The sequence below is a fragment of the Chlamydotis macqueenii genome, chromosome 1 (assembly GCF_036417535.1).
Source record: "Chlamydotis macqueenii isolate bChlMac1 chromosome 1, bChlMac1.mat, whole genome shotgun sequence".
NCBI lineage: Eukaryota > Metazoa > Chordata > Aves > Otidiformes > Otididae > Chlamydotis > Chlamydotis macqueenii.
This window is the reverse complement of record NC_141556.1, coordinates 4,951,820-4,979,730: the sequence shown is the minus strand read 5'-3', so window position 1 is coordinate 4,979,730 and position 27,911 is coordinate 4,951,820. Positions and strand designations below refer to the sequence as shown.

At 42.2% G+C, this 27,911-nt stretch overlaps 1 protein-coding gene across 1 annotated transcript; it reads right to left on the bottom strand.

The window, feature by feature from the left end:
• Window positions 1-60: 60 nt before the first annotated feature.
• On the bottom strand, window positions 61-27,058 carry ITIH2 (inter-alpha-trypsin inhibitor heavy chain 2). The gene is made up of 21 exons (XM_010129328.2): window positions 26,912-27,058; window positions 25,240-25,314; window positions 21,151-21,186; window positions 20,253-20,425; window positions 19,430-19,534; window positions 18,934-19,096; window positions 17,543-17,650; window positions 15,668-15,796; window positions 14,924-15,040; window positions 13,703-13,871; window positions 11,853-11,978; window positions 10,822-11,003; window positions 9,498-9,683; window positions 8,357-8,496; window positions 7,637-7,809; window positions 5,435-5,569; window positions 3,283-3,396; window positions 2,497-2,695; window positions 1,749-1,921; window positions 949-1,060; window positions 61-491 (listed from the first exon to the last, which is right to left on the bottom strand). The coding sequence occupies exons 1-21, from the start codon at window positions 26,993-26,995 to the stop codon at window positions 344-346; spliced, it is 2,847 nt and encodes a 948-aa protein (XP_010127630.1). The 5' UTR covers window positions 26,996-27,058; the 3' UTR covers window positions 61-343.
• Window positions 27,059-27,911: the final 853 nt, after the last annotated feature.

Sequence of the window (27,911 nt, the reverse complement as noted above, 5' to 3'; positions counted from 1 at the left end):
CGCACTGGAAGAGCCACAATGCTGTCACAAGTCTACTATGAAATTTATATTACGAAAAAATTGAAATTTTTAATGAGGTTTAATATCCACTAAATCAGACACAGGAAGTGCGAGATACCTACTACAACCCAGCGTGTCATTTTATTACAGATTTCATTTTTTTTTTTAACAGAAAAGGGAGTTACATTGCTTTGAAACACTGATCATTATAAAGCAAATGGTGGTGAAGTCACCTTTGGTCAATCTGGCTTGATAGGCTGACAGCTGCTGTTCAGAAGAGTTGTTTGGGCACGAAGGGGCAGATAAGAATTTTTTGTAATAAACCGGTTTCGTGTTGGAGGATTCAGGGTTTCTTCAGGAAGCTGTACAGGTGGGGAACGAGGTAATCTTTGTAGTGGCCGTCTATGAAACCTTTCCCGCTGTTGTGCACAAACCAGCACTCCACATCAGTCCCAAGCACGCGGTCCGTCCTGTAGTCCTTCTGCACTCCCCTGTGAGGAAGAGGCCACCCAAAATGAAGGTCACGGTATGACAAGTAGAAAAGAAGACGTCAATATTCCTGCTCATTCATGGCACTGCTCTGCCAAGGTGGTGAGATGTGTCTTCCACCAGCGGGGAGTGGAAACACCCACAAAATGCAATGAATTTTACATTTCTATGACCTTGTGGGCCCTTTTGTGGGGGTCCCAGGCAATTTTACACGGCCTGTCCAAGGTCAGATGCTGAGCAGCTGTAGAGTCAGAACTGTTCACACAAAAATATGAAAGAACTCAACTTGTCCCATGTTCTTGCCAAGATCTAAACCCAGTTTATTAGCAGAGGGCAAACAGAGCAGTTTTTTTCCCTCCCTGAGATACCTGAGAGTTAATAAGCTTACAGGCATTGACATAATTAAAAAGAAAAAGAAATCAGATGTAGAAAGAAAGCGCTAAAGCATGTTATTCTTACCTGGTAACAGTGAGCTTGTTGCCTTTGACTTCCATGGTGGCTTGTGGTTTCTCTGGCGCTTGCCCAGGTCTTTGGTGGTGGATATACACTTCTGGTTCAGACGTAAACTGACCTGATCAAAGAGAGGTTTAAAGTTCTTTGCGTGTCCTAACCTTTGAAGCTCTCACGTAAGTTGCTGCCGGGCACTTTTGGAAAAATCAAACTAGCTGCAGCGGGCAAACCACTCCTGCATGGATCACTCCAGCGCTATCGGATCACCGACACTGGGAGAGTAGAAAGCTCTGCTTTTGAGCCAGCAAACTTCTTCTAAGTAAGCAGAATGGAGCTGCAAAGAGTATTTGAGAAAACAACCTCTGCTGCTCAGGATTCTCACATCTTAAAAGGGGCCTTGGGTGGGTCCAGGGCTTGGAGGACTTATTTTCCCTATAAACTGAGTGCTTGCTTTTGTTTTATACAGAAATCTTCTCAGAAAGAAGGTTGGAAGAGTTTGTTTCAGCCTTTTATTTTCGACCTGCTTCAGATTAGCCAGGCTGGGAAAGCCCGGTCACTGTCACTAAGTCTAGTCAGGCCTGTTTTGAAAACACTCTCCCTAGCTGGGATGAGGAATAATCTCCTGGTCCTTGATCTTCTACAATGTCCTTGGGGCTTCCAGGACATTATGGGAATCTCCCCCATTTCCTGTTCAAATGCTTTTCATGCCTTCCTGGTCAGGACACAGACACCAACTAATTCACTCACAGATCCACCAAAACGTCTTCCTAGAGCCCCACCATTCCCACTGCCCGACTCGCAGCCCTTACCTATCAGCCCATGGGCTGCAGGAGAGAACTGGTTTTCAGGGGGAATGTAGATTCCCAGGAAGTCAACATTAACTGGGTGGTTCTTCCACACACGGTGCAGCAAAACCATGAAGGACATCTCCTCACCCACAGTGATAGTAACGTTGCTCTCTTTCTTCACAGAGATGAGAAGCCTAGCAGAGATGAGCCAAAGGAAGACCTCAGTTCCACTCTCCCGACATAAGCTCTCGGGCCCCTTGAGATGCTCTTGGGCATCCAGAACATCTGCACAGGGCTGCCAGATAAGACAGAGGATCCATCAGAAAGCCACAGCCTTGGGAGTGGTACTCAGAGGTCTGTCAGGACAGTGCCTACCAGGACATACACTTCATGCCCATGTTCAGGCAACCAAATCTTGCCCTACAAATGTAAGCTCTTGCTACAATGAATGGAGATGTCAGGAACCCTGAAGGTATCTCAGATAACATTAGGGGCTTGTGTTCAGTCAGCTGAATACTGGTCTTAGCTAATGCAGTCAGCAGTAGAGAGAGGAATTCAGCTTTTCCTACTTGTCTGTGGTGAACTGAATCGCTCTCTTGGCTCTACTGCCTAGTTTCATTCACTGTGACGAGAGCTCAGACATCTAGCTGAGATTCATGTGCCCGCATGTGGGCACCCTGTGACCTGGATCTCACCTGTAGATGGGTCAGTCCAATACTGTGTTGCAAATGGTTTCCATAGGGCAGATAAGAAATGCTCAGCAACTTACTGTTTCCGAATGATGTGCCCCGTGTCAGACCAGGTCAGTGTGATGCCGTAAGATCCATCTTTCAGCGTTATCGTTTCTGTGGTGATCTCCACTTTCACGCCTTTGGTTTTAAAATAAAAACCAATTTTGCCAAAGTATGTGTTGAGTTTCTTATTCTCTATTTTCTTGGCCCCAACGAGCTGCCCATTGACCACAACTCCTGTGAAGAGCAGAGAAGCAGATGTTGCTTAAACCTTGGAGCACCACCTGGAGACTCGGAGTTCTGATCCGAGGATGGAGTATCAAGGAGAAACATGTGGCCATCCTCACAGCAAATAAGTTTTTCCTGATAGCTCACTCCTCTGTAAATTTCACCTGTTGTAACTTGTTTCTGTTGCCTCTTGTCATTTAGCTATGCCTCTTGGAATGTGTCAGGCTCCATCTTTACCTTCTGATTAGGCTGTTGTAGACAACAAGAAGATTCACTGTGGGTCTTCTCTTCTTAAGATTGACCAAACCCAGCTGTCTCACCCTCTCCCTGTACGTCTTGTGCTCCAGCCCCATAATCATCTTGGTGGCTGCCATTGAATTTTATCCAGTTTGTCACAATGTTTCTTGTGGCAAACCTCAAACTTGGCACAGTACTCCAGATGTGGAGGGAAATAAGCACTTCCCTCAACCCGCTGGTCACACTCCTGCTAGCACACAGTCCTCCCTGTAGGCATTTCCCCTGCTCCCTCTGAACACCTTTCACACTGGAAAGAAGAAAAGTGTGCTATAAAGTAAACCTGTGGTTTATTCCCTTACCAGTACCAGGATCAGAAACCAAGTTTAGGATCTTTCCAGGCTCTGAGTTGATATTGAAGCAGATGTTCCTTTGGCTCTTGGGCAGATGTATGATGAAATGCGGGTCATTGTCAACTGAAATACAGAAAAGAAACAAGCGTGATCAGCAGGCCAGTACCTGCCCTAAAGATAAAGGACACAAAGACATAAGCATTTTCCTCAGAGGATTTTGAAGCACTTCTGAGGGCTCCTCAGAGCCCTTTCCACCCCTGCAGTAGCTAAGGAAGTTCTTAGGTGCTCCTCGCAAAAGCCCCTCAGACACTTTCTCCTCATATACCTAGCTGCACACTAGGGTGCCATAGGCTCAACCTGGAATCCTAGACGCTGAGATTTATTTTTTTCATTATGAAAACCAGCCTCCAGGTGAGGCCAAGAACCCATCTGAACATCAGACAGACAAGGACATGTTTCTAAGCCTAGATCCAGGAATGGGCCTGAGGCACAGAAAACAGAACTTGGTTGACACCTCTGTTCAAAACTAATATCCAACCCTTTCCATAGCCAGCTGTTGCCTATTTCTAGAAGACACTCCCAAGACTTTACTATCTCAAACTAAGAAGCTCTCAGACACGTTACAAGTCCATACCATCATGCTGATGTTGGGTAAAGATACATCCTGCCTACCAGCTCCCATGAGGAAGAATGCAGGACTTGTTCTCACAGTATGTTTAACACCCTGGTGCGACCAGGCCCCACTGAAAGTCATATGTTCTTTAGAAGTTGCCTCAGATGAGACAAACACCTGCACCTGTCACTGAAAGCAGCTGCCTCCAGTCTCATCTTGAAGTGCAAAGCACTGCCCAGCTCTTGCTGGTTTGGTGGTGGTTGGCATCTCCCTGTCAACATTCAGACATCCCTGTGCTCAGTGTTGCCTATGGGGACAGCCAGGCCAGCTTCCCTTCGTTCACTGGTGTCACTCATCTTTTGGAAGTATTTAACTCTTCCTGTGCACTACACAAATCCTTGACCCTTGACCAGGAATGTCTTCACAGGAAACGATGGGGTAGGTACCTTCCAAGGGGTGAAGGAGCTTTTGCATTACTAGAATTTTAAAAATATGCTGAATCTCTTGGATCATTTTTCCTTATTCTCACCAACTGCTTGATCTTCCTCTACTTGATGCCAAGGCCTGTTCTGATCAACATTTCCAGGAACAAAAAGAATTTCCAGTGCAAAATACACATATAAGATGGACACGTAACTTTGCCTTGCTCACCTTCTTCCCCAAGCAGTTTCTTGACTATCCAAAGCCTTAGATTCACCCTTGAGCTATGCAGAGAAGTTTGATAGCTCTTTGTTTGATAGCTCTGTAAGTACACACATCTATCTGCACACTCCTGGAGCGCTTTTACAGGCAATGGTTCTCACAGCTGGTTTGTTTAAACAGGCAGTAAACTGTGGCAAAGGCCCAAGCACTGACAGGATCCATCAGTCGTCAGCTCATTCAGAGATTTTTATCTACCACAGTGTTCATCTGTCATTGACAATGGCAGAAGCTTTCCATCAGCTTTGCTACTGCAGGGAAGCTGAACATCAGCTCAGTGAGCAGCTTCAGCCTCAGGAAGCAAGCAGCAGCAGATGGGGTCGTTGGGATCCTACTGGGATCTAAACTGGTCTCATGCTTGTAATTTAGAGCATATTTTTACAGATTCATCTGTTCAAAGCCAAAATGGCTCAGTATTTTATAAAGAAAAGCTTAATCCTTGGGTGCTAGATGCATTTGCAAAAATTTGACTGAGGTGGCTGTGATTTGGGATGGATATGGTTGTACCCTGCTCAGACCTTCAGCAGGGGTTGCGTGGAGGACCTTTCACACGGGGGTCCTCCGCAGCAGCAGCAGAATAGCTTTGTCAGCTACTCACAGCAGTTCGTTTGTTCTCGTGTGGACTAACCCATAAATGAAGATACAGCTTTTACAACAATTCAAAAAACTCGACAAGAAAAATTTTGACAACCGGGAGACTCCTCTGTCATCAGAGAGCTTAGCATCTTGTCACAGCAGCCAAAATTCCTGACGTGCCCAATAACTTTGCTTATATCACCTTTGTTTGTTTATTGGGTGAAGAGTGCTGCTGTCTGGTGTTTCTCTGCAGAGAAATACTGTCGCTTTTACCTCTGTTTATGCTCAGAGAAGACACAGGAGGACTCCTTTGCTCAGGTGTGAAGCTCACTGGTACCGCTGTGACATTGGCCCAAGGTGGGATACCTTTGTTGTTGTTAGGTGCATTTGGAGTTAATCCTAGGGTACCTGTTAAATGAAAGTCATAATTAGGTTTTTGTTAGTGCTGACATATTTAATAGTGTAATTTTAAATGTAATGCCATAGATCAGAGCCTGGCCTTGAATGCTTCCAGGGATGGGGCACCCACCACCTCTCTGGGCAACCTGTTCCAGTGTTCCCACCACCCTCATCATAAAAAATTGTTTCCTTATATCTAGTCCTAATCTACCTCCTTCTATTTTAAAACCATTACCCCTTGTCCTATCACAACAGGCCCTGCTAAAAAGTTTCTCCCTGTCTTTCTTTTAAGCCCCCTTTGGGTACTGGAATGCTGCAATAAGGTCTCCCCGGAGCCTTCTCTTCTCCAGACTGAACTGCCCCACGTCTCTCAGCCTGTCCTCATAGGAGAGGTGCTCCAGCCCTCTGATCATCTTCATGGTCCTCCTCCGGACTCACTGCAACTGGTCCATGTTCTTCTTATGTTGGGGGCTCCAGAGCTGAACGCAGTACTCCAGGTGGGGTCTCACCAGGGCAGAGTAGAGGGGGAGAATCACCTCCCTCGACCTGCTGGCCACACTTCTCTTGATGCAGCCCAGGATGCGGTTGGCCTTCTGGGCTGCAAGCGTGCATTGTCGGCTCGTGTTGAGCTTCTCATACATCAGTACCCCCAAGTCCTTCTCCTCAGGGCTGCTCTCAATCCATTTTCTGCCCAGCCTGTATTTGTGCCTGGGATTGCCCCAACCCACGTGTAGGACCTTGCACTTGGCCTTTGCACTTTGCTATTATTTTACAAGCTCTATCCTTCACAAAAGTTCAAGAGTCATGTCTCACTGTCCCTCAAAATCAATGATTCCTTGACCCTGATTTCAGTGCTGTTAAGTTTTGACTGTTCTATCAAACACAAAAACACAAGAATCTATATTAATATCACTTAAACCCTCTGCATCATCTAAATCAGGATAATTATGGTCTGAATTAGTCAGCTGGTGCTGTGTATAATTGTTTCATTACACATGAATGCAATACATCCACTAATTTATTTTTGGCTCTCAGCAGCAGACTTTAAGATTGAAAAGAAGAAGAAATGGACCTAAAATAACAATTCGCAGACATGAGAACTCCATTTCATTGAGCCAGCATCAGGACTTTTTTTATAGTTTTCCGGGAGCGTGAGAACTGATCATGCAGGACACGTGCTTGGAGTATCAACAGCGTCACAACCACTTCCAGCGTGAAATGCCAGATGGATGATGTTGTCTGTTGGTGTAACGTAGGTTGCTTCTTTCCTTCACAACCAATTGTAAACTCTCCCATTTATTAATAGGCTTTAAATCACCAGACTCAGTTGTTTAAGGAGTTGGATCTTTTACTTCCAATGCTTCCACGGGTTGTCCCTGGCAGTGTTTTCCTGACAGCAACAGCTGAGCTTTTTCAAATCTCTGACTGATGAGGGCGCAAAATAGCCGCTGTTAAGTGTCATTGGAAGCACATGGCTGTGCAGGGATGACTTTGGATCTGCTAGATACCCACGGATGTCAACACCTATAGCTTTGAGACTGACTGTGCCAGAACAAGCCAACTCCACCTCATTTGGCTGGATAGAAGGTGGATGTAACAAGGGCCTTGGAACACATATTGAAGCAGTGGATTTAAATCCAGAATTTTAATTAATGAGTGTCTCTTTTTGTTACAACAACTCAGATTCCATGCATGTGACTGATATATAACAATCTTAGGAATCTTCCAAGGCTTAAAGTGGTGATAAAATACGGTTTAGTCAATTCTACAGCTTCAGTGCAGGGAACTAGGCACATCTGTCCCAGTAAGAAGACGTGCAATCTTTGACATTGGAAACCTCATCACTGTGATGTTGGCACATTCAGCCTCACTGAAGCCAATGGCTCCAAAAAGCACTTGTGTAACAGGGTCCTCTCAAACTAGCTGAAGATTTGGTCAGCTTTCACTGAAAATACAGGCTATCCTACAAGCACAAACACCCAGAATGAACAATGAACACAGTTCACAGTTGTTCTTCCAACATGAGAAGAACAAAGCCAAAATGAGAGGTAGAGTAAGACAGACTGAGACACTGACCTGGGCAGCAGCCCCTTCTGGGGTCTTTGGGCTGGTCTGCCAGCATTATCTCATCCTTTTCGGCGTTCTCTATCAGCATGGCTGTGAAGGGAGTAACAATATGATGGTCAAGAGACATCTGTAGGATGGATTTGGTGATGTTCCTCTTCAAAGCTGCAGTGGGGGCTGTGTTTCTGAGTGGAAAAACAAAACAAAAGCATAGTTAGCAGCTCTACAGGGAAGATGCCGTGACAATGCCTCCACAGAGCAGTCATAGAGACAAACTGGTAGGTGTTGCAAGAAGGAAAGGCTGAGGGCCTGCATGAACGCATTGTCTGTAAGACTATTCTTGGCTTCTCTGGGCTTTGGCTTGGACTCAAACAAGCCCAGTCCCTCTCCTGGTCTCAGCAGGAGGCCTCTGTCTGCTTCAGTGGGGATTCATTCTGAAACACTCCATAGCTGTGTAAGGCAAATGTCCCATTCATTTCATTCACTCAGGCCCACAGTCAGGTCTGCTTGACCCTTATTCTTCTAATTAACTCCTCAAAAACTCTATTCACTCGTATCTGTGAGTGCTAAAAATAAGAGGAATATGGCTGGAGATATAACCTATCTTTATTTTTATTTGTTTACTTTACCCATTTAAAACCTTGTGAGCAGCCTCATGGCTGTTGCATCAGAGAGGACCAGGTTGCCCTCAGTCTTCACTTCCCTCCCATCACAGTCCACGTTTCTCCTCACCTTTCTGCCAGCATCTGGTTGACAGTCAGGTAGGCCCACAGCTTCCTAGTGAAATCAGGGTCTGCGTATTTGTCTTTCCTCATGAAGCCATCCAGTTCTTCAACGTCTCGCAGGGTTTCCATGACGAGCTCTGCATTTGCCTATGCGATCAATGAGGGAGAAAGATAATGGAGGGTAAGCCAGGAGAATGCGGTGGCTTTGAGTTCCCCTCTTGGCATGGCTGGCATTAAGGACCCACTCTGGCTCTGCACATGGTCATTTCTAGATCAGAAAGTCCCAGCACCATTGGCCTGACTGCCATGGGGAGGGAAGCTGTAGCAAGAGAGTCTTCTGTTAAAGACATTTTTAGCAACAGTGGATTAAAATAGGTAAAGGAGCTGTCAGCAGCAGCCAAAGATGGTGCTACCGCATGACAAAAGAAGAGGCTTTTAACAGAGCTCTGCTATCCTCCCCTCAGGTTTTTTCACAGACAATTCATACTTAGGAACAAGAATGAAATTCTACTTTCTCCCACAGACCTTTGGACTGCACTATGTTTTGTCAGGAAAGACTGTTGAACGTGTTTGTTTTTTTTTTCCAGAAAATAACAAATGGCAACTCCTAAGCCTTGAAAGAGTGCAGATACTTCAGTTCCTCCTCAGAAAGAAGGATCTGGATATAGTATTCCCACCCCATCCCACTCCACCTGGAAGAGGAGCCCTGAAACACAGGGAAAAGACTCATCACACATGCCACAAGGCAGAGCCTAAAAGGGCAGTGCTAGGACTTGACACACTGTAGACCCACCAGCTTGAACTCTCCCACAGTGGGAAGTTCAGCCATGAAAGGAGCTGCTGTAGGGGAACTCCACTGCGCCTTCACAAAGCACAAAGGAGGACTTCATAGTCTTAGTCTGGTTTGTAATTGAATTTTGTATGGGACATTTATTAGAAGGAAGTTCCTCTGGAAGGCTGCAGGTAGTGACTGTTAGTGGCTGTACTTGAAGTTGTCGTGAAACATTATTGGACAAACCCTCCATGAGTTTCCCCACGGTCCTACTCAGTGAACAAAACACTCTGCGAGCAATAACCTCCAGCAAGGAGATTGTGCACACAAGTGAATGAACCAGCCCAAACCCCAGGGGCAGGTAACCTTCACTCACTGCTGTCGCTGTGACGATGCTTTCCAAGTGCTGCAGGTTGTCCTTGTCAACTTTCCCAGCCACTACTATCTCCGAGCCACCAAAATAGTTGTGGAAACTGCTTTGGGTGACGTCTGACACTGACTCCTGAGGGTAGTTGAACTGAATCTTCTTCAAGAGCGGGGTGGAGACCTGGTTGTAGAAATTCTGAGGTGGAAGGAGACAGAGAAGTGAGTCTGTTGTATCTGAAGCAACCCTCCCACATGCAAGATTCTTACTGGAAGGACAGCAGGTGGCAAAATTTGGAGCCCTAATGGGCACGTGGGACTTCCCTTGTCCCAGAGAATGCAGATGTCTTTATACTTGACCTCAGTACACTTAGAGAGGGTACAGCCCCAAAGCTTGTGGAACTCAAAGCTCAGTCAGAAGCCCATGGACTGTGTTCTTTCCAGACCTAAAAGGCTTGAACACAGGTGGATATGGGCCTGAATCTACTATCAGGTTGGTCAGCTCTTGGCTACTGTGTAAGACACACAGCTGCTTGCCACCTAATTCTTGCCAAAAGCTAGACCTCTATCTCACTTGTATTCGCTTCTGTGCTGTAGACTGTCTGCCCTTTCTTGACCCAGTTGTACCTGGCTCATGTGAACTGGGATGTGTGCACAGCCGGGTTTAGCATATGGGACCAGAGAGGGAAAACAGGTACCCATACAGTGCTACGGATGGAGGCTGTCTCACACCGAGGGGCTGCACTCATAGAGCTGCTCTGTTTTGGCAGAACACCATGTAGGGTGTCCTGGCACACCTGTGTGTGTCCTATCACACCTGTGTTGGGAAAGAAGAGGTATGAGAAGCCTGCACAGGTGATGAAACCAGTGAATAGAAACAGAATAAGGATGTAAGATTTCTCTCATCGGCAATTGCTTCTCACGGATTTGGAGCCACAGCTTCCTAGAACTGAACTTTCTCTTACACTGACAAACTTTGGATTAGTGTTTAGCATTTGTATCTAGGCCTTTTGTTAGTGCTGAACTGGTCTGAGGTAAAATCCAGGCCTTAATTTTAATTCAGAAAATATTTTTTATGCCTAGAACTGTTTTAAAGAATATAAATCCTACACAGAGCAGTAAAGTATGTAGTATGGAGACTACAAAAAATTGTAACTAGGAGCACTTAAGCTAATGCATGATTGCTATCTGGCAGGACTCTCCAGAAGAAACGATGATTTTTGTGACTCCCCCTGTGAACCTACAGTAACTCTACTCTTGTTAGTGGAGTTACCCAGCTCCACAGCTGTGAACAGACCTGGACCCTCACTTCCAGAGGCAGTGGGCCAGAAACGCACCTTCATTTGGGCAGAAGTCTCCTGATTTCCAAAAATCCTCTGGGCCATGCCACGGTTGTCAGTTGCGATTCTCTGCAGGAAATCGTAATCTACGTCAAACCCGATCCCGAGGCAAAAGAGAGAGAAATCATCCTTTATGCTCTGCTTCACATTCTTCTGGATCGTCGTCAGCTTTAGCTCACCTTTGAGACACACAAAGGGTGACATCCATCTAAGCAATGCAGAAGTCTCCATCAAGGTAAGCACATTCATACTCTTCCAGTGTCTCTGGTTCTCTCTTAACATAAGGGGAGTCCAGACAACTAGCTCAGGTGCCCAGTCTCCATTTTGCAGTGCCTACAGTGACATTTGAGCTTCTCCTGGATGAAGATTAACAAGTTATTTCCACTGAAGACTATTCCTTTGAACTTTTTTATTTCATATCTGATGCATATTCTTTCTACATCCAGGGCTCTTATTAACTTCCTGGCGAGTTTGTAATTGTAACACATCTAGACTTCTCCCAGAATTACTGCTTCGAGCTCTCTGCAGACTGAGACATCTCCATAAAGGTTTTACTTTTTTTCTTGTACTTAAGATGTTCTCTGCCATCATTGGGACTGACTTTTTTTTCCAACTTATTTTTAATGGCAGCCACTTCTGGACTAGCATCTTGCAGTAAGTGATTACTTTCGACCTATACCAAATCCAACCCAAATTAATTTGTTTTCTGCTTTATTTTCCTGATTTTGATGTTACACTTGGGACTGCATAGATCTGTGAGGAATTTTTTTCTAAGATTGTTTTCACTACCTCTTCTACAGGATTTGTGCATCTCTGTAATTGCAAGAAGTACATAACTTGCATAACATAATCTGCTCATCTTCTGAAAGCTCCTGTCCAAAGCCCCATGGCACCTATAGCACTTCGCAAAAGAGCAGCATGAGCATTGGAGGAGAGGGGAACAGAATTTCTTTAACTTACTGTCAAAGTGTCTACGTGTTGCATGATTTTCCCAGTCTAATTCCACTCACCTAAAGCAGGGTCCTTACCTACTGTTGGGTCTCCGTCAGACACCAACACGATCATGGAGACTGAGTTAGGGTCCAACATGCCCAAGTTTTGGGCTTCATTCAGGATGAATGTGGCTCGGAGGAGAGCTTCATTTATATTTGTGCCTGTCAAAGACACAATGAAGAAAATAAGTTTGATTTTTGTTGAGTCTCCTGTCGAATCCAGATCAGTTCTGAGATTTTACTGGAATTAGTCAGCATGGACAAGACCAAGGATCAAGGCAGCAAAACCCCTCCTCTGTGGTGCTTATTGTACATCTGCTAGAACTCTGGTTCCCTAAAGAAATAGAAGCTGAAAGGTGTTGCATGTGGGTCATTGTACTAAACAGACCTCTATTTTCCTTACCTGTAGTTATACTATTTACTGAAATCAACAGAATTAATCAGGATGTACATGTCTGAAAGTGGAAATAGTCTGCAATCCATCTGAATTTGTTCATCAGCACGTTACTTATTTCTTACCATGAAGCTGAAATACATGGATACATATTTATATAAATTTATACACGTCTGTATAGACATATACGTAAGCATTTTGCACTAAATTCTATTAAGACACCAGATGTTGATACACTTTTGCATCCCAGGCTGTCCCTCCACCTGCTCTCTGCTCCTCTGCTAATTCCAGTGGGACCATTTGTGGAGTTGGGAATTATTTGCTGCAGGGAGAAGTAGTGGGTTTGCAGGTAGATGACTGAATGAGGGAAGAAGAAAATGTCTTTTTTTTTTTTTTTTTCTCCATCAGCCTATTCCTTGGACACCTTGGTTGGGATAGAAAAGGTTTCTGTATATCAACCTATCTAAAGATTTGGCCTGTGGCACTGAAGGGACTAAGTAAGAAATTAGTATGAGAGGAACAGGAGCAGGAATGCTGAGCAGTTAGAAAATATCTATTTTCTTTGTCAAGAAAGAAAAACACGAGTGACTTCAGAGACAGGGTAATAAAAAGCTGCATTGCAAATTGGCTTTGCCGGAGATGGGAGCAGGTCTCTCAACTTGTCTGTCAGTTCATTTTGGGTAACAAAGCCAGGCTTATGAGGCACTCATACACCCAACACAAATTCCTATTCCCAGTGCACTGATGATCTTGGACAAGTCTACAACTTCATGTTGATCCTACTTTACATGTTAACAGCCAATGAAAGTTTCTAGGAATCAAGGTACTACAGCACCAGAAGGTTCTGATGTTGGCCAGAGCCTCTACATACGATTGACATACAAATAACTGAACTACTAAACCAGAGTGGCACTTCAGAGAGCCACTGGTTAAAATGATTGCGAGCCCCTTCTGTACACATAGCTCGAGCACTAATAAATGAGGCATCCAAAGTGCTGGAAGGCTGAAAAAGGCAACTGTCCTTGTTTATCAGACAGGGAATGAAGGTGCAAAAAGAATGAACAGTTTGCCCAGGGTGGCATTTAGTAGGCCATAGTGTAGTCAACAATTTACAGCCAATGGAGACCCTGGAGTTGGCCTGCTTATGATCTATTTCACAAACACATGAGATGATCTTGGTCTTTAAAGCATATTTGGGATCTGTGAGGCTGGAGGTAGGATCCATAGATTAAAAGCAGCTGTTCTATGGTCTGTGTTCTACCTGTTAGTCTATGTTCTACCTGTTGTAGCTTGTTCACTAGAAAGAAATGCCATCCCACCCCCTAACACAATAAAATGGAATCCTTGCTCTCCTTTAGCTCCAGCGCATGCTTCTCCCATTTTGGGAATAAGACTTTTTGTTAGGACTGCTCCACCAATCTGAAGGTTGTCTGAGGTAGTCGTTCCTGTGAGATCTAACTTCCATGAGCACCTTGCAATCAAAACCTCATACCCCCGTTGGGATGGATTGTCTGGATGTACTTCTTAGCATCTTCAACCTGTGCTGGCGTGGCTGAGACTAGATTGTCTCTCCAGCATCGGACATTATGGTTGAAGTCGATAAGGGAGAACTGATCAGCAGCACGGAGCTCACTCAGTATTGCCTTCATGGCCTCGATGGTCTGAGAAGAAGAAATTTAAGAGAAGATGAGTTTATGCTTCCTGTTGGTGAAAGCATCTTCTTAACTTGTGACTGCAAGCAAGCAAATGCCTCTGATGAATAAGAACACGAGCACTGGAATCTGAAATAGCATCTGCTATTCAAATAGCTCTGTCTGCAATGCTGCTGTTTCAGGCCAGGTAACATCTGTTTGAAGATGTGTGATTTAAACAAGTGACAATTAGCCTACACTCCAGTTTTGCAGCATTGGTTTCCCCAAGGAAGCAATCTACCAAGCCTCAGTATTGTACTTGGAAGCAAATTCAATTATACCTAGATCATCTCTGAGTAATGTTTGTCTAGCCAGTTCTTAAAATCCTTCAATGACATGTGATATACAATCTCCTGAACTCCCCTCTCAGCACTACGAAGTTTTGCCTGATGTCTAATATAAATCTCTCTTGCTATAAATCCATCTGATTCAATCTGATTTTACCCTGAGTGGGCATGAATGTCAGTTGATCAGTTTCTCTTTTAGAAGAACTGTTTGCATATTCGGAGGCTGATTATGTCTCCCCAAGTCTTTTATTTTGCCCACTAAAACACCCTATTTTTGCAATTTCCTCCCCTCCTTGGGTTATGTTTTCTAAACGATTCTTACTGCTCTTCAGTGGGCTGTCAACAATTTGTCCACAACTTTGTGAGAGCAGGGGCATAGTATTCCCATTGAGACCTTCCCAGGATTTGGTAGAGGAGATTAGAGAAAAAGGGGATTAGAATCTTTGCAAAATATTTTGTGATCTGTAAATTCACATTTTAACGTACAGCTAAAATCCGTATTCTGATGGCACCACCTCTTCCTTACAGCATGGAAGGAGCATTACAAATAAAGAGTAAAATCATAAAGTTGTTGATTCACCAAATAACCTCCAAATTTAGTAAGACTTTGGATGGAATAAAGTGTAAACAATTTAGCTGGTAATTTTGAGTGCCAGTCTGCTACAGAGTTGTAAGGTAAGGCACACAGGAAAAGTTGGCAGGAGGTTCATTTTGCAATAGAGGTCAAACACTTACTTGTTTCATTTTCAGTCCCCACATCGAGCCACTGACGTCTATAACAAATAAAATGTTTTTGGGCAGAGGATCAAGATTTTCCGGAGCAAAGAAGTGAATAAAATATCCATTAAAAATCTACAAAATAAAAAAAAAATCACAGTGAAGTAAGCTATAGTAAAGGTGTCAGAAAACTTAAGTCAATAATAGAGCAGAAAATGTTATTCTTCTTTATGGGCCAAGTCTAACTTTCAGCTCTGCACATCTCTGTCCTTGCAGCCTTACACATTTATACTCCATAGTCTTTTATCAAATAAAGCAGAGCCTAGTTCTCAGACAACTGCCATGCACTAGCATAAGGAGGAATGAAATACATTTTAAAACAGACTGTTCTGTCTGTAATAATTCAACCCCATAACTCTGATTCATGTTAACATAAAAATAGTTTGTCTGGTTGTCTCCTTGTGATATATTGGTACAACTTCCAATGACTCTGTCCTCTGATTCAGCATTAAATCACCAGAGTGCTGCTAGATATAAAAGACATTGGCTTTTTGGACAAGACAGGAATCTGCTCCTGACTATATGTAGGACAACGTCTTAGTCTTTAAGTCTGCCCACTTAAAACTTCTCTGTTCTTTCAATTGGATACAGAGCTGTTTCTCATGCTTTTTCTCCTGTGTGATAAAGTTTAGCACAGTTTCCTTAATGATAGCAATTCCTATATTCACAGATTTCCCATCCTGGTTAAACAGCAACACTTACTTCCAATTCTCCACCCATGCTTTCTCTGTTCACATCGTATTGCACCACAAAATTTCCATCTACTGCTGTGGTTGAGCACTTGGGGCATTTTCGTTGCTGAGCCATCGTTGGCTTGAAAGAAATATGAGCCTTGAAAGGAGAAGTGATCATCAGTCAATCAGATGTTGTGTGAAAGGTGGATCGATACAAAGAGTTCAACTATTTATTAAATATGTTATTTCACTGAATGCTTTTCTTCTTACTTTATATGTACACTTAGTTTAAGCAGAAGAGGGACTTTGTCACTTCAAAAGAAAAACAGAAATAAGGTTTGCCTGGATATGTTGGTTCAGTAGTAGCAACTGCAACACAAACATGGTGACCTGTATCTACAACATCAAATATTTCAACTGGAACTGTGCAAACCATTTCTAGTAACTAATATGTTGGCTCATTTAACATTTTCCTAGTTGAAACTATCCATAATTGTATCAACTTTTAAAATTAGTTGTTAAATTGATTTTTTTCCTGAACAAACAAGAGCTTGTAATTTTTCTGTAAATTATCATAGAATCTTAGAATGGTTAGGGTTGGAAGGCACCTTTAAAGGCCATCCATCCCTGCAAGGAGCAGGGACATCTCCAACCAGATCAGGTTGCTCAGACCCTCATCCAACCTGGCCTGGAATGTTTCCAGGGATGGGGCATCCACCACCTGTCTGGGCAACCTGTTGCAGTGCTCTACAACCCTCATTGTAAAAATTTTTTTTCCTAATATCCAATCTAAATCTACCTCCCTCTATTTTAGAACCATTGTTATGCAGGATTTATGGTATTATTTCTTTGCTTTGACTGGATAACTTGAAATTTCCTGAAAAGAGAAGACATAATATATATAGCCAGCAACAAGCTTTCCCATACACTCGCACAGTCTAGTGCTTGCACAGGACCTTCCTTATAATGTAAGGTCTTTGGAACATGTGAACATTTTCTCTGCGTTCATGTTATGAACAAGACTACTTGAGACTATCTTAATATTGACAATATTTGCTATATCCTAGTTATGTATGTTATTAAGAATACTGTTGTGATAGTGAAGTTTAATAACAACAAAAAACACCTCCAAATAATTGACATGAGCAGAATAATAACAGCTGAACGGGACTCTGAATTAATGGTCACTTATTTGCCTTCAAGTTCATAATTAAACTTGGTCAGAGGTTATCTATTTACATTACCTCTGAAATAATTTGCTAAACTAGGAGCGTGGGTGAATGAGACATAAAACAGCCTGGATATTGAGAAACAACACTGCCTGGTACATTATTATAGTAGTACAGACAGACTTTTGAGGCCTGATTCACATACTCTGTGTCAGATGTCTGTGTAAGAACAAGAAGATTGTACCTTCCCAGGGTCACTGCTTGAAGTTTCTTCAGGAAAACTTCTTTACTGTTGGAAAATTTACTTATACACAAGAGCTATGCTGGAGAAAGCTGGGATAAGAATGTTAAGGAAAAGAGCACTCCTAAAATAAGTCCCTGTGCAGACGTTCTCAGTGGAAAATGAGATTGTGGAGTTATTCCAGAATGTTTATTCCACTTAATACGACTCACCTACATTTTTCACATCCAGCAATCTCAGTGCATTGCTCTTTCAGAATTAGAAATTAAAAGCTTTGCGCAAGGATGGATGGAATAAACACTGTTTCTCTCCTGCTGCCACTGTAGTATTTGAGCATGTTGTACCTACATTTAGGTATCAATAATGAAGACACTATTTTTTTTTTGGCCATATTTTTGCATGCTTCCAGAAGGTATGAATAAATTTCATGACTGTGTAAGGAACGAGCAGGAAAATGGAAGTTTTTGTGTTATTTCCAGTCTGTGACTGTTACCTTTTTCTCTCCCTTGGAGATGGTGGTGATTCCATCAAACTGATCTCCGAGTGAATTAGGAACATGCACATAGCGAAGTCCCTGCGGCTCAACAATGCGGACATCCACCTAAAGGCAGGAAGAGAGGACATTTAGTATGGAGCAGTGCCAGTGTTGTACCAGGACCTCATGAACCCTCCACAGGCAAACTCCAGCTGAGGAGTCAATTGCCCTTGAGAATGCTCCAGTAGGGCTAGTCTAATTTGTGGTGGGGATCCATGCAATGCTGAAAATAGGCCACAATGAAACACACACAAAAAAAGCATCCAAAGAATAGGAAGAATTTGGTGGAAATGCTCATTCTTCCGGTCTCTCTCACACCCTGAAGCAGTGGTGGGATAGAAGTCAAGGACGACGCTGTTGTTTATGCTGAAATCACAAAAGAAGCATGAAGTGATTCTGCCTAAGTGTTGCTTTGGGTTAGGAGGCCAGGAGGATGATGAGTTCTCACACTTGATAATGAGTCCTCTTCCTCTCTACCCATGCTATTGACAGGACAGAGATTATTTGCCCTTTTGGTTGGATGGGCAAGTACATTTGGAAAATAAAAGCCTGAAATAAGGGATTTTTCTGATTATGTTTCTGAAGAGTTAGTAAGCCTTCTAGGAGACAGGACATGGTGTCATTTTCAGAAAGATTAACTCAGGCCTTTTGGACAGCTTAAAGCAGGTCACAGCCTGCACCAAGGAAATGAGAGGAACAAACTTTCATACAAATCTTGTGCTGAAGCCATGGAAAGCTGAAGAAGACTTTTGCTATACAGAAATATGAGAATGGCCAGATGGAAATGTCCAGCTAACCCTGTATCCTATGTTTGTTGATGGATGACAGAGGACTTGAATGCGTAAAAGAAAGAAGGTAAGAATAAGACAAATCACTTCCCGCAGCCAGTTGCAGATGGACTGTCATTCAGAGAACATCTGCTCTCATAGGACACTACCTCATGAAGTTAGGATTATTGTGAAAAGCACTGTCCAAATAAATAGTAAATATTGTCTTTCTTTCCTTCAGTCAAGGCAAGTTTACACAAGGGTATATATATAGGCCAAAGCTTGTTTGCCCAAGTGGTTCTGACGTGAGTCGATCATGGTTCAGGAGATGCCCAGCTGTGCTAGTATGAGAGGAGGCAGGACACACTTGCTCCTCACTCATGTAGCTACATAGCTCCTGGTTTTAAGTGGCTCATACTGGTCTGCACATTGACCTTGAGGCTATATTTATTGAGCCTTCCTTTATAAAAGGAAGGAGCGGTAGATGAAGTGTCCTGCTGTGGGGCTCACAGAAACCTTGGCTGCTTTCTCAATGAGGATTCACCTGTCGGGTTCTGCCTACACACGCCAGCTCTACTTTACCTCCATGTGCTTTGCCAAGCGTCCTGGCTTCACAGAGATGAGGTGCTCATAGGAGCTCAGTTTCCTTCGAATCATTTCGTGGTAGTGAAGTTCAAATTGGATCCTCATCCCCGGGGGCACATTCACTTCAGTTTTGAAGTTTTCCATATCCAAGGTATTGCTCCTGAAAAGTCAGCTGTGGAGTTATTTTTAGAACGTACAAGCAGAAAGAGAGCTTCTTTGCATTTTGGTTTAGCGTTATGCATTTGCTGGGTCTGATTCTAACCATGGCTTATACCAGGCAACTGCAGTTGTCTGTTAGCACAATATGTTTTATCGAACTGAAAACAGAAATACAAGTTATGTCCTTGACAATTAAATATCAGAGCTGCTGTAAGTACACAACACGCTTTCCTTCCCAGGGTTCCCCCTCTCATCTTTCTCCTCCTGAGGTGGGTCACCTCAGTTTTCCTATGAAGAAGTTCAGTACAATATCCATATCCCAGAGCCTTTATACCTTACTATTCCAGCAGCTTTGCCTTTGGCTTTTGCTTGAGAGTACATTTTTCTGGCTTCAGATTTTTCCCGTATTTTGCTGGTAAATGTTATACCATTGACATCCCTAGGAGAGAGAAGCACAGTCAGCTTGCAAAAGAAACAACTTGACAATCGACGACTGTTTCTTCACTTTAGAAAAACAGCAATGAAATCTAGTCTGGTGGTAAATGAAATAATAAGGCTCTTGTTTAACCCTGACAAAATGAAGTCTGGTTTCCACTAGATCTGTATCTTTTTCCCTACCTACTCTTTCATTTCAAGTAGCCAACTCTCTTGTATGCTGAGGAGGACCTGCTCTCCTCCACCTTCTTCACACTTGCCCCATCCTTTGGGCAGTTATTCATGTCATGGCTGTTTTGGAACACGGATCAGGACATGTCTCCTGACCAGCAAGCTGGCTGCTGCCTCTGTGAATGAATATTGAACCAGGCTAGTTTCTTTCTGTTCTGTTCTTTCTGCTCTAATTTGGGTCTCTCTCCCTCCTTTGCCCTGGTGCCAACTTGCACAGGACAGGTAGGAGCTTAGTCTATTTGAGACTTCCGTCCTTTTGTCAGGTTTTGTTGATGTTGGCCAATGGCACAATAATTACTGGAGAGGAAGAGATGGACAGAGAGACAGTATGATGACATAAGCCTTTTTCCTTTGAGAAAGCCTGCTAAAATTACACTGAAGCTGGAAAACAAGAGGTGTTTCGCTTTTACGAATACTTCGTATTCGTATACTTTTACGAATACCACATTGAACCTGTCAGAGCACAAGGCTGATACCTGCCCACTACTTACATAGTAAAGTTGTCAATAAAAGCTCCTTTGGGGACTTGTACATCAAAAACTATGTGCTGTGACCGTTTTGCATTATTCACCATTTTCGCTTGGATCATTGTGTTGGCCAACCTTGATGTTATAGTGGATTGAACTTTGTAGCTGTAAAGACCTATCTTGTCATCGTCCTCCACCTGTAATTGACAAAAATACTCTATAAATTTGGGATACAACTAGGAAATGTGCCCTACAGTGCAATATCAACCTCTTTTACAGTCTCAGTGCTTTTTTTTTTTCTACTGCTATTCATTACAATATGTCAACCAGATGGGACATGAACTCAAATTCAAGACACCTCCATATTTTACCTGGCTCTTGTGTCAGGATGCTCATGTGTAAATAGTTCATTATAACATTTCAGTTGAAATGGAGATTTTATTAAGTTGGAATTTTTTTTGCTTGCTTTTGACCATATAACCAGTCCTTGGAGTGACTCTGTGTAATCCAGCATAGAAGGGTACACAGTAATCCTCAAAATCATATATTGAGGAAGAGAGAGCTTACATTTTTAATAAAGGTCCTAAAGAAAGGAGACCTGAAGCATTGGTTACTGACGTAGTCTTGTAAAATGTTAAATCATGGCAGCGGGAAAACAGTATTAAGATATATTAAGATATTGCCTTTGTCTAATCACTTTTGATGCTTATTTCTTCATATTTGCCATACCCTTCTCCCTCTGAGAACAGTTGTATAAACAGTATTGTGCAAACAGTACTTTGTTTGAAAAAAAATAGGTTAATACCCAACCAGCAGTAAAAACAAGGAACTGAGCAAACAAAACGATTGATTTCCAAAAATGGTTAACTAGAAAATTGCTTTGTTCAGTATTATTTTCCACAGGGGTAGAAAAAAAACTCACCAGATCTCCAACATACCCCCAGTCGGACGTGCTTCTCTGCAAAATAAAAATATGGAGAATGTATTTCAGCAGAGCTAAGAACATACATTGTGGCTGTTTCAAGACAGGGATCAGACAGTGGTAACATCTAAAAGCTGCTTTCCAAGATTATCAGAATAGGTTTGAGATCTCAGACTTAGTGTCTATATTACTTTTGTCTTATTTTGTGTATTTATACGTGGGATGTTGGAGCATGTGATCTCCCAGCTGTGACTTAGAGACTATCAGAACCAGAAGGACAGCTCTTTTCCTCTGTCTTTCATTTTTTTATAGAAAACATTCACTTCTAGAACAAAAATGTTCTTCTTGAAAGCAAAACATGCTGGCAAAAAGCCATACTCAGAAACCCTAGATTTAACAAAAAAAAAAAATTACCTTTTTAGGAAAAGTGGAAAAACCTCAAAACTAGACTTTTAAGCTCATTTTGTTTTCATTTACATTATGGAAGATATCTTCGTATTATTGTATTATATGTGACATGTATGTATACAAAAACCTATTGTGTAATCGACATTACACTTATATACTTATATATAGGTAAAGTTAGTTATGTACATGCTGCTTAGGAGAGCTGAAACTACTTAGTAATGGTTGGTTTTTTCCCCTGCTGTATGAATATTTCCATTTGGAATTTTCAATGACGAGGTGGTGACATCTTGTGGCCATTTGAATCATTCTATTTAATTCCCTAAAACTTGCAAAAGTAGTCCTGTGATGGAATTTGGCTCACATAGTTCTATGGTGTCGTAGTTCATGGAGATGAAATTGTTTAATCATAGAATCACAGACTCATAGAATCTTAAGGTTGGAAAAGATCTCCAAGATCATCAAGTCCAATCGTCAACCTAACACCACCATGCCTACTAAACCATGTCCTGAATTAATGCAGCTATCTGCTTTGGTGTTATCATCACAGCTTGGCAAACTTGGCTCTTCTACAGTCAATGGAATGATCTCTTTCATCTAAAAATAGAGACTCCCCTTTGGTTGAATGAGTTTTGCCCTAAACCATGCTGAATGTACTGATTAGAGGACTGGGTGTCAAGTGCTGCTAGTGGTGCCCAAGGGTACCACCCTGGCCTTCAACTGGGGCTCCAGGGGATCACAAGGCTCCTGTAGGTCTTGCATGATATCTGAGAGCCAGTAAGATGTCTTGGACACTGCTAGATCCATACATGCAGGCAACTGAACTGAGCCCTCAACGCCATTGATGATAATCAAGAACTTAGGGAAACTAGTTCAAATACTGACAACTAAATTATGCAAATGAACCAAAACATATCAATCTCATCTCAGGTTTCAGTAGCACTTGAATCCAAGAGGACCCAGAATCACAGATGCTTACAATAACTGCTTTAGTCACACAGTACACATAAGGCTTGCTATACAGTTACCAAGTTAATTTGAAGCTAATTAACATATTGTTATTATGCAAATCTTGGGCTGCATAAGAGATGATACATCTCATAGAAAGATCATTTTAATGAGGTGATTTTAAGGATCCTTTAAAGACAGATAGAGGGACTGCTGGATTTCTGCCTGCCTGAGAAAAAAAATGCAGTTTTAATTTCCTAGTTATACAAACTCAATCTGAAACTTTCAGACTGGGATTTCAGAATCTGGAAGTTTATGGCTCTCTGTAGACCTTCTGCAAAGTCAGATGGACTGACCCTTGCTCAGTTCATCCTGATACCCCACAAACATCTCTGTACAGTGAACTGGACCCGTCACATCTGACAAAGACCCAGATCGTGAAGAATGACTGCTGTTCCCACACGTACTCTTGGCTTAGGAAACATCGCTAGCATGAATGTAAATTATAACTAAACCAACCTTAACTGAAACAAATTTAATTTTGAAAAGATGAAGACCAAGACCTTAGCACAGAAGGGATTTGTTTTATTGTGGTTCTGGTTCTCAGGAGAGCTCAGGGTTCTTGACTTGCCTTTATAATGGTGCTTAAAGCTTTCAAGATGCCCAGGTTTACTTCTCATTTGTTTTTGTGAGGGTGGTGAGAAAGGAGAGGCACTGATGGAGATGTGAGCTGATCACTTGCATATGTAATGACTCCCACTGCTGCTGTTAGATATCAGAGATCAGACATGGGATGGGCCAACCATTCCCCTGGGATCTCAAAGGTTGAAGAGGGCACCAACTCCAACAGCTCAGGAGGACAGAGCTGTAGATACTTCAGGTCTGAGCATTGGTGTGGTTACTGAGTACAAGGGCTTTGTAGGGACTTCTGCGACACGTAAGATTTGTGCCATTTCTAGCATGAGGATTCACGGCTGATCTTTGCCATTAAAGCACATCCAGATCTGCTGACAACTGCGCTGCGTAGAAACAGTATCTTGTGCAGTATCTAGCACGTGGCAAATTGTGAATCAGTGTGGAGACAATAAGTACCTCTGGAACTGTTTTAAGGATCTAGTCTTGACAGATGCTGGGCCCTATCTTCAGGTACTGAGACCCATCTTCTCCTGACATCTGTGCAGGCTATGGATATTCAGCCGTCCATAATGATCTTTGTTCAGATGACTGTGCATGAATGTTGAAATTACTGTGCAGTTTACCATCAAGAAAATATTGAGTACCTCATTATTATCCAGGGCTTCTGGCCCTAACTCCTCCTATCCTGTCTGTGGAGGAAGAGGCCATGGTGTCCTAGGGAGGAAGGCATTACAAGAGGTAATGCATTACAAGAGATCGCGGTTTTTATATCGTCTATGGAAAGCCTAGTTTACCATTGCTTTCAAGTTGCAGTCCACAGGCTACCTCTGAGGTATGACTTAGTAAAACAAAGAAAGCAGATTCAGAAACGTTATCCTGCATTCGAAGGAAATTACTTTTCTAGAGAGGCATGAAAAAGGTCGAAAGTCTGATGCTCAGCATGAAAAACTAGAAAGAAGATGACATCTACCTGGCATGTCCTCCCAATTCTTTGTGGTGCTGTCTCCTCACAGATTCACTTGTTTTCATGTGAATAGTTTCCTAAGCAGTTTTTAACATACTGCAATTTCATTACAGCCTCTTCAGACTCCTTTTGGGGATCATGACTCTTACTGTGAGATGCAAGAACAATTTCAAACTTAAGGCTAGGCAGAGTTTGCCTTCAAGCCATGTCAAATGACTTGATTCATATTTGTGCTAAAATCTTCCATTTTTATGGCAGTGTAATGGGGGCTTTAGGTGTCAGTAAGATACATTTAAACTCTGTGTGAAGCCTCTTTCTAAAAGCCTTAGGATAAAGAAGAATTATGTTTGCCTATGCTTAACTTCAAAGATGCTGGGAAATCCAACTTTACTCAAGAGGTTCTTTTGGTTTTCCTATACTGAACAAGCTCAGGAAAGACAGCACCAGAACTTTGGTGGAGGATGAGGTCCACTCTGATAATAATTTATTTCATTCAGTGTAATAAAAGTTAATACTTCCAAACAAATTATTTAATTATTATTATTGTTTATTACTACTATGTCAAACAGAAGAACATTCCTGCACTGCTCTTTTAAATGCTTCTGTTTCAGAAGCTGACAGAATTCAATAATCTGCAATCCATCAACCTGCTGGAAACAAATTTTCTTCCCTTGTCTCAGACTCACCAGCTCATTACCCACGCAACACTGTGCTGCACTCCTTTGAATTGAGTTAAACATGAACGAAGGGACCACCTGTAGGTCTGAAAGGTTTCAGCCTACGTTGTCAGTGTTTGAAGTCCGTTTCTCTTTTCCCATGGAAAAGCCTCACCAGTATCAATGGGATTATTCCTACACATAAAGCCAGTCAGACAAGTATCTCCATTGTTTAGCATCTGCATTATGGTTCTTATGAGCTCAGACATGAAATAAAGCCTTGTTGTGCTAGGTACTACATAAAGGATAGTAGAAATTCTTATGCCAACAAGAGATATGGAAGTCTAAATGCATATAAGGACCTGCTGGTCCCACCTGATTGCACACTGACAACATTGACGTGGAACAAGCCACCTGCAGGGAGTTCCCAGATATTCTTGCTTCCCTTTTTTTTTTTTGAAGCATTTCAGGGTACTGTACCTGGTACCTGCCATTTCTTGTCTTGGATCTTGAAGGAAATCCGTCAATTTCTAGGTCAATCAGGTTTTCCACTTCCTAGAGGAGAAAGAGGAAGAAAGAAAGAGGTGTTGCTGCTGCCTTGCTCTTTGATTTATCACTTGATTTATTATTGATTAGCATTCTGACAGAGTTCCAAAGGGAATTTACATCCCCTTGGTGCAAATGGGGAGCAGAAGCACAAACCATCTCAGACCAAAATGCTGCATCTTCACACATTCAGTCTTCCCACTGTGGCCAACTAGCTCTATACACTCTTCTAAGATCATGACCTTTACTATCATTTTACAACCTTCTGAAGCAAGGAGTAATATTTAACATACTGAAATGACCATAAAGAGCAAGAGGCAGATTATAATCAGGATGGGTCCAGCCATGTTAACTATGACATTTCAGCTACTGATTCACTTAACAAGCAAGTCTAGAGAATTTCTGCTCAAACCAGTAGAAACCAACTCTGGTTTTATACTAATATACCTGAGAATGAATTTTTTTTTTCCCACTGACAGCAAAGGAATATCAAGTCTTTTCCAGGTACAAGCACTGATTCATTTAGAAGCATGTTTTTTACACCACAGCAATACTCTTATTGAAGTTTCTTAGAAGCGTAATTTATGGCAATAAGGAAGTTTAAGCCCATCAGCTGGTCTGCAATTACATGATAGCATACACACAAAGATTTACAGAAAATAACTTAAATTGTTTAAGCACATTGATGTTAAACTGATACAGCATCTATGGCTAGAAAGGACCTCAGGTCCGGAGTATTTTTCCTGGGAATTGCAAACTCAGGATAAAAATCTCACTATGTCATGAAAAGCACTGTAAGTAGAAAAAAAAAAAAGAGAGGATATCCTTGCTCACTAATTCCTTTTGAGAATCTTGCAAAGGAAAAGAAAGCTTCACACCATCCCTGTTGACTTTACAGAAATATTGCAACACACAGTGCAATGTGGAAATGGATGTAGACACCCAAATCTTAGTTCATCGGAATCTAGGCATTTAAATTTGGATTCAGCTTCAGAGTCAAAACTGTAACTATACTTCTTTTCATCATTGTATTATCCTAAGCAATTACAAGCTCTTCTATAAATTATCTCATCCCTCTGCTGAGGAATGTACAGTCAATAGGATCTTAACTCCATGTTTGAATTCCTGTTAAGAAAAATCTGAGTTCATGTGAAGCTTTGCTGAAGTTCATAATGGCTCACACAGGAGACCCCATCCACAAAGATATCTAGGTCCTCTGTTTCTGCTTGTTCCAGGGAAACAGGATATAAAATATGCTGAACGTCTGAGCATAGAAGCCCACTTGAATGTTTAAAGGCTAAAACCATCAGAAAAGGCAAAGTTGAGGTAAAAATATGAATCCTGCTTGAAAAGAAACTTGGGGTTATGCTCATACTATCCCAAATTTAATAATATTTTAAAAGTAACACTATGAATTACAGATGAAAATCAATTATCAGAACAATCCCATTTACAACTAAAAGTAGAAGAGAATTAATGAGATACAATAACGAGATACAAGCAGAATGAAGCAATAACCCAATTTTGCTGCCACCGAAGCCAGCTGTGGATTCAATAATGACTTCAGAAAGCAAAGGAGACCTAGGCCTTGCCTTGAAATACTCACATCTGGGATTTCGTCGATAACAAGATCAAAGCTTCCTACTCCAGAAATGAGGAACAAAACCAGGAAGCAAGGCAGATGCTTCATTTTCTTCCTGCTTGTCTCCTGAGAACAGTCCACATAGGTACTAGGCACAAGATCTTTCCTTCTCTGAGACAAGTTCAAGGAAACAGCTCAGTTATGCAGTTTTTTGAACAAAGTTTTGAAACGCTGACTTTGTTTAGGCCGTAGGTAAATATTTGCCTTGCAACGCAAGTCCGAGCTGTGGTGCCTGAGCAAGGGTTATCCAAATAGTGTCTTCATTCGCCTCTGCCCTTGATAACAGCTCAGGTTTGGATAGGCTCACTTCTTGCTTTTGCAGCTTCCCATGATGTTTGACTAATTTCCTGCTAGGTGCAGACCTTAGAGTATCCAAAACTCCAAAAGATCAAAGCAAGAACTCTCTTCTAGCTAGTTTGTTTATAGTAAATGAGGTGAAGACTGGTTCTCACAGTGATAGAGGCAACAACATTGTGCTTCTCCAAGGGCCCTCCCACCCACCACCCAGCCATCTCACAGGGATTGGCAGAGACCTTTGGGCTGGATCCTGACCCACACAAGTACCCTTTTTCCACTCTAACTGGGAAAGGATCCTAGCTGCTGGTGGGATAGTTCTAGTTTTTCAAAGTTAGTCATGTGAAAACATCTGATGATATTTTCAGATGCATGTTGTATGGCTCCTGAGTGCTTTTGAAACTGTTTTGGCTTCCCTGCCTCTCTGGGTACTTCAAGAGACAGGGTAAAGTAAGCCAGCAAGGCAAAAGGAGGAAAGAAGGAAGGAAGCACATTTCTGGCAAAAGGAGCTGGGGTACGCCTCCCACTCTTCCAGAAAGAAAGGAAATTTGCAGACATCTGAGCAACTTAAATGGAAAAGACTGAGTTACTATGTGAACCCAGGAACAAAACAGCAGAGAAGATTATATATAGTATAGTATAGCATATTAATTATATTTTATTAATTATA

Excerpts from the sequence above, each read along its gene's own strand:
- ITIH2 (XM_010129328.2), bottom strand. The coding sequence starts at position 26,995 with ATGAAGCATCTGCCTTGCTTCCTGGTTTTGTTCCTCATTTCTGGAGTA. Across the intron at positions 3,397-5,434 it reads TTCTCTGAGCATAAACAGAG|TTGACAATGACCCGCATTTC; the intron begins GTAAAAGCGACA and ends TCTGTATTTCAG. Across the intron at positions 2,696-3,282 it reads GGTTTCTGATCCTGGTACTG|GAGTTGTGGTCAATGGGCAG; the intron begins GTAAGGGAATAA and ends TGCTCTTCACAG.